Raw genomic sequence first — 3,483 nt, 5'->3', positions numbered from 1 at the left:
GGGGAAGGAGGGGGAGGGGGGGGGGGGGGTTCCGTCTGCACAATAACCCGAGCTGTTTCAAATCAAATCAGCAGAACTGACTCATAGGTAAACTTGATCTAAAACCCCAAATGACTACAGTAACACACACAATTCCCTGGTCTTTCATCTATCCCCCTAAATTTCCCTCAGCCGTCGTCCCCTCTCCTCCTCTCAGAGTTGATCTCCTCCTGTGGCTCAGAGCAGCCAGGTGAGTCTGAGCTGCCATCAGGCTTGAGCTACAGTGACACACACTCTCAGAAGATTCTGTAACAGCATCAGCATGTGCAGTCTGAGAGCTTACAGGAGCATTAGTGAGCAGGAAGCCTAGGGGACGGCAGCAGTGACTGGCAGCAAACAGACAGCTCGTGTTATAAATCAGCCTGGCACAGTCTGTGGAGAGAGAGAGAGACTGGAGACAGACCGCATTGCAGGGCAGACACACATAGCAGAGCATGAGTTCAGAAATGGAGGTGTGGAGCAGTTCGGGAATGGATGAGAACGAAAGAGACAGCAGCACCAGCCATGATGAAGATGATGAAGAACCAGAGGACGAAGGGGAACCCGACACTGAGGGACTGTGCAGGGAGCTGGTGCAAGGTAACAGAGAAAGATAAGCAGACTAACGGTGTGAAAGAGGGGAGTTATTCGTACAGAAAGAGCCCCATGCTGTGAGGCAGGAGGAGAGAAAGCGTGAAATCAATCGTGAAGGTCTTTATTTGCTGAAGAGGGTATTGGACATGAACAGCATGTCAGTAAATCCTCATTATCATCTGCTGAAGAGGTTTCACCTCCAGCATGTGGTTACAGTCTTTTTGTGCTTGCATCATTTGGTTTTTGTCATAATGATGGAATGATGGTTTTGACCTTGTTGAAGTGTGTCTAAAATATGGAGTATAGATGGATATACATGTATGTATGTATGTATATGTATCTCAGAATATTTAAAAAGAATATTTATACATATATATATATATATATATCTATATAGTCAAGGTCAACATTTTTTTTTTCAACAAATTATGAACTATTTCTGTATCTAGTCTGTATTTTAATCAAAAAAAGAATCTTTCCTTTCCTGTTTGGTCCATTGAAGGATATTGGATTTATTGCCCGTCTTTCCACAAGAGCTGAATGACTTTGATCTCTCCTGTCACTTTATCCTGCCTGCAGAAGCTCAGTCCAGTTTCACGTAGTACAGTCCTTAATGTCCTTAATTCTCTCAGTGACGTAAATCACAGCAGAACTGAACTCCTTCCAGGCCAGGTGAGCAGATTTAGCTGTGGCTCTGTCACTGGCCAGGAATGAATGAAAGGACACATGCGGACACTAAGCGTTGTGTACCACTCTGGTTTTGCTTCAGGATTCAGATTTGATGATTGATATGAATAATACAATCGTTCATTGTGTTAGAAAGTAAACAAAAATGACAGTCTTGAATGTCTTGAATTTCAGTGGTTTCATGTTCTCGGCAGCCAAAACACACAGTGGTGTGCGCAAACCATGAGTGTCTTCATTCCAAGCGAACCTGTATTTAATTAAAGTTGGTTTGCATTTTTGCTGTTTTCTTATTTCATTTTTTATAATGTTCTTGATGGTTTTCAAAGTTGGAAACAAAAGCCCATTTGATTTGCTCTCCAGGCTGTGTACATAAATATGGTTGGTTGCATAAATTGTTTTCGGGTTTAGCCATTTTTGCAGTGCATTTGAGTGTCTCTAGTGTCGAAGTTTAGAGCTTTATTAATGTAGTCTCTGCAGAGCTAAGCTGACTTTTAGCAAAGTCAAACACGTTTCATTCCAGCTGAAATTTGATTATGCCTCAGGGAAAGGCAAGAACCAACCAAGTGAAAATACCTGTGCTGAAAACAGCAGAAAAATAGAATGTACTCATGTAGAGGGTAGTGCTTTGCACATATTACTGAAAAAAAGAAAGAATAGAACAGAAAGTAGTATCCATATTTGACAGCAGCACCCTAACTTTTATTTTGAATTTTTTACATTTATTTTTTATTTTTGGTTTCTTTCCTTTAAATAGAACTGATAAAAAAATAGTAATAAAAAAAAAAAAAAAATCTTCATTTTATCAAGTTCTATTTATATACGTATTTATAGTTAATAGTATTATATTTTAATATTTCAAAAAATAAAAATGTACCCTCTGGAACCTGAAAATCTATTCATATTCAGCAGAAATTTTGATCAGCACTTTTGTTTTATTTTATAATAAAAGTCTCTAAATATTTGTCAAACAAGACACAGAAGAAAATCATTTTAAAGACATTGAATATGACGTGTAAAAAAATTATATTTATATTTTAAAAATGTTTTTTTATTTGAATAGATTTTATATTTTATACAAGTTTATTTATTTATTTATATTCAATTAATTATATACTATTTGTAATCATTTTTCATAAAAGAAAAGTGTACCCCCTGCAGCCTGCTGGTGCTAATCACTGGTCTGGAAGGTGTTTGTAAATCCAGGCCTGAGCAGTATTTATGAGTAGGGATGAAAATGAGAGAATTAACCCTTAATGAGGATCAGGCTGCTAAGAGGCTCTTGTTCTTGACTGCATAGACGTCTCTGTTTAACTGTCTAGTTGTGGTTGGGTCACATTGGCTCTACAGTGCTGTATAATGTAGTTCTGCACAGATCACACTTGTATAAGCAGTGCTTGATCAGAGGAGTTGTTTTTTGGACACATACAGTGACATTATTCTGAAATCTACTTCCATTTTTATTAGATTTTGTTTCATGAACCCATTAGCCAACTTTCAACAGCCTCTTTCTCACGTTCCTCCTTTCAGTATCTTTTTTTCCCTCCGCAGTGCTGTGCTCCGAGAGAGTTGGTCAAATCACAAAGACGTATCATGACATTGAGGCAGTTACACATCTGCTTGAGGAGGTGAGAGACAATTCCAAACAAACTAGTTAGTGGAAATGCCACTCTCCTTCCATTGATGCTTCAGTGATGACATAATAAAAGTCCCGCACATGCTCGTCTTCCTCTGCAGAAAGAGCACGATCTGGAATTGGCAGCCAGGATTGGCCAGTCACTGCTCAAGCAGAATAAAGCCCTGACTGAACGCAACAAACTACTGGACGAACAGCTGGAAATCACCAAGGAAGAGGTGATTATTGCTAAAAGAAAATGTTTTCACTTCTTTAATCCTTGTCTATACTTAATTTTCTATCTGTATATCTATCTATCTATCTATCTATCTGTCTGTCTGTCTGTCTGTCTGTCTGTCTGTCCTTCATTCTATCTATCTTATCTATCTATCTATCTATCTATCTATCTATCTATCTATCTATCTATCTATCTATCTATCTATCTATCTATCTGTCTGTCTGTCCTTCATTCTATCTATCTATCTATCTATTTATCTATCTATCTATCTATCCGTCTGTCCTTCTGTCTGTCTGTCTATCTATCTATCTATCTATCTATCTATCTATCTATC

At 38.1% G+C, this 3,483-nt stretch overlaps 1 protein-coding gene across 1 annotated transcript in view; it reads left to right on the top strand.

Annotated features, from left to right (window-relative positions):
• The first annotated feature begins 245 nt into the window (after positions 1-245).
• The window catches only part of LOC107562051 (trafficking kinesin-binding protein 1-like), a 15,218-nt gene continuing 11,980 nt past the window's right edge, over positions 246-3,483 (top strand). The window contains exons 1-3 of the mRNA XM_016246611.1: positions 246-618; positions 2,848-2,924; positions 3,034-3,150. Of these exons, the coding sequence (XP_016102097.1) occupies positions 474-618; positions 2,848-2,924; positions 3,034-3,150 (339 nt within the window). The 5' untranslated portion in view covers positions 246-473. The remainder of the gene's footprint in view (positions 619-2,847; positions 2,925-3,033; positions 3,151-3,483) is intronic.

This window comes from Sinocyclocheilus grahami, unplaced genomic scaffold (genome assembly GCF_001515645.1).
Source record: "Sinocyclocheilus grahami isolate Dianchi unplaced genomic scaffold, SAMN03320097.WGS_v1.1 scaffold804.1, whole genome shotgun sequence".
NCBI classification, from domain to species: domain Eukaryota; kingdom Metazoa; phylum Chordata; class Actinopteri; order Cypriniformes; family Cyprinidae; genus Sinocyclocheilus; species Sinocyclocheilus grahami.
This window is presented reverse-complemented; position numbering and strand designations above follow the sequence as displayed.